The sequence below is a fragment of the Nansenia antarctica genome, assembly GCF_963989245.1.
Source record: "Nansenia antarctica genome assembly, chromosome: 5".
Taxonomy (NCBI): Eukaryota; Metazoa; Chordata; class Actinopteri; order Argentiniformes; family Microstomatidae; genus Nansenia; species Nansenia antarctica.
The window spans coordinates 6,951,686-6,954,456 of record NC_137690.1 but is presented as its reverse complement, the minus strand read 5'-3'; the positions used below and the strand labels follow the sequence as shown (position 1 = coordinate 6,954,456).

General features: G+C 42.0%; 1 protein-coding gene across 1 annotated transcript in view; it reads right to left on the bottom strand.

Annotated features, from left to right (window-relative positions):
• Nucleotides 1-1,570: 1,570 nt before the first annotated feature.
• LOC308157697 (aquaporin-3-like) overlaps nt 1,571-2,771 on the bottom strand; it is a gene marked incomplete at both ends in the record, with an annotated part of 8,317 nt that continues 7,116 nt past the window's right edge. Inside the window, 2 exons of the mRNA XM_080531305.1 lie at nt 1,571-1,769; nt 2,175-2,392. Of these exons, the coding sequence (XP_080387431.1) occupies nt 1,571-1,769; nt 2,175-2,392 (417 nt within the window). The remainder of the gene's footprint in view (nt 1,770-2,174; nt 2,393-2,771) is intronic.

Genomic DNA, 2,771 nt, shown 5'->3' with positions numbered 1-2,771 from the left:
CAGTATCTATGAATCGTGGCAAGGGTTTAACCAGTCCTTTTACTTTTGACATAATGGGAATGAGAATTAGTGTCTATGAAATGAGATATACTCCGGGGTATTTAGTTTGGTACACCAAACTGGTTGTGCATGTTTCTTGAAATAAGTTGAAAATGAGTTTCATAGTCTGAGGTGAATAGTTTAATCCCATGAAACGTGTTTGCCTCTTATCTTAGACACTGTGGTATATTACAGGATGTCAGGTGAGTGAGTTCTGACTAAAGATAGATCTTATCTCAGTCGGATACACACACAGTCATGTGTAAAACAAACAACAAGGACAAGAGAACAAAAGAACTCAGCAGAAAGATGTGAAACATCATACCATGACCCACATTTACACAACGATAAAAAAAACTTTATTATGACCGTACAAAAAACAACAATCTCCATGGACCGACAAACAGAATACAAATAGGTCTTACAGTACAGACAGTCATTAGCAACACACAAAAGGCACACAGATTCTCTTGATACTAAATCAAGAGCTGGACCAAGAGCAACTTTGGGTCATGTGCTCCCTGCTTACTAAGAAAAGAACCACAACTTGTTCAAAGGTGATATGGAACCTCTGTACCCACTAGAGGCTTGTGACTGGATACATCACTGCACAGTTCACTTTCAAGGCAGTAGACTCTTAGCAGGTTCGGGATATAATACGCTGCAAGTATTTACAAGCAGGGAAAGGCTGGGACACACACACACAACTTTTTACAATCTATTTAAAGGCTGGGAAAGCCATCGGGGTTAGGGTTTCAGGCTGGTAGAGGAGCATGGTTGGTTGTCACAAGAGAAGCCTGGTGGCTAACATGCTATATTAGTCCACTGTTTGTCGACTGTCTACAACTGTCGGCAAGAAAACGCCCTGAGAGGGCTGCTTTGCTATTTAACAGCGGGTGTTGTGTGCTAGCTGACTAATTATCTGGTAAGAATCTTGTAGCCTTGCAAGATATCTAGGATGCATTGATTCGATTGATCACATAATGACTTTCGTCGAGGCTTGAGGCTTCCTAACCTTTAACAAACATGAATTAAACGTATACAAAAAAAGTGTTATTGTCTTCACACTATGTCAGGATATCTATTGTACAAAAGGTGTGCTCTTCCATCTAGGCAGGATAATGTTCAGTTGAATCATACCCGCGTTCACAAATGTTTTAGGTAATCGTTCACAATTTTGTAACATGGAAAAATACATTGTTTCCTTGATTCAGGAAGATTGGCATTGAAATTCAAGACAAAATAAACACAAAAACTAGTAACAAACTCCCTCTGTTTCTCGATACATGTGTATAGGTATCTTGCTATATACATACATCTAAATCAGTACGACTCGACATCAGTCTAAAACATACAATACTGTCCATCAGGAAGGCTAAAGACACTAGGATATATGAACTTCCATTGCTTCGAAGAATTAATATAATTCTGTGTTTTGATGAAGACATTTTCCCTCCACTATCAAGATACAATGTACTGAAAAAAACATTGATTGATTGACTGATTGATTGATTGATTGGAAAGCCTAGGCTCATGCCATTTCCTTTGACGTGGAGTTGTTGGTGGTGATGTTGGACAGTTTAACCCTCTCCTCCTCCTCCTCCTGTTCCTTCTTGTCGCGGACCTCTCCCTCCTGGTGGAAGCCCACCATGAACTGGTACACCATGACCCCGACGATGGTGCCCAGGAACGGGGCGAAGATGGGCACCAGGAACCAGCAGTTTCTGGCACTGGAGGAGAGGAGAGAGAGAATGGGATGATGAGTGACGGAGGAGAAGAGAGAGAGAATGGGATGATCAGAGAGATAGAGAGAGAGAGAGAATGATGAGATGATGAGTGAGGGAGGAGAAGAGAGAGAGAATGGGATGATGAGGGGGGGAGGAGAAGAGAGAGAGAGAGATTAGGATGATGAGAGAGGCAGGAAAAAGAGAAAGAGAGAGAGAGAGGGCAGAGACACAGAAAGTGGCATGGCCATAGAGGAGAAATTCTATTTCTAATCTTCACAGGGGGGGGGGGGTGTCTTTAAAACATAATTTCACACCATCTTCTTCTTCATCACCATCTACTCCTAGTATACATGAATGCAGAAGAGAGTGTGGACTAGACTAGGGGTGATGGAGTGATGGGTGACTCACGTGAAGACCTCAGTGCCCCAGCCGGCCAGGGCCGTGAAGAGGCGTGGCCCCAGGTCCCTGGCAGGGTTGACGGCGTAGCCAGAGTTGAAGCCCATGGACAGGCCGATGACCAGCACCACGAAGCCCACGGTGAAGGCCTCCAGGCCCTGGGGGATGGGGTTGTTGTGTGGGTCCACGATGGACAGGATACACACAATCAGGGCTGCTGTGCCAATGGTCTATGATAGAAGAAGAATGTTCTATTAGTATAATGTGGTAATAATCCCTATAATCTTTTCCAAATGTCCTCAGGTACTCCATGTTAATGTATTGTAATTATATTAATTATGCTCCTTCAACTTGGAATGTACTTCAGAAAAAGTTGAAACTTAGCATGTTCATCCCACTCTCTGACTTTAAACTGTGTGTTACAGAGACTTTGAATCATACATGCAAATGTGCTTAGGTTATCTTTTATAGGCTGTATCTGCTCACTGTTTCTGTTGCTTGTTTGTAGTTATTTTATGTTGTATATTGTATGTTTTCATGTGGTGTCTTTTTTTTAACTAAGTCGTGCTTTTCTTTTCTTCTTAATAATAATAATACATTAATACATTA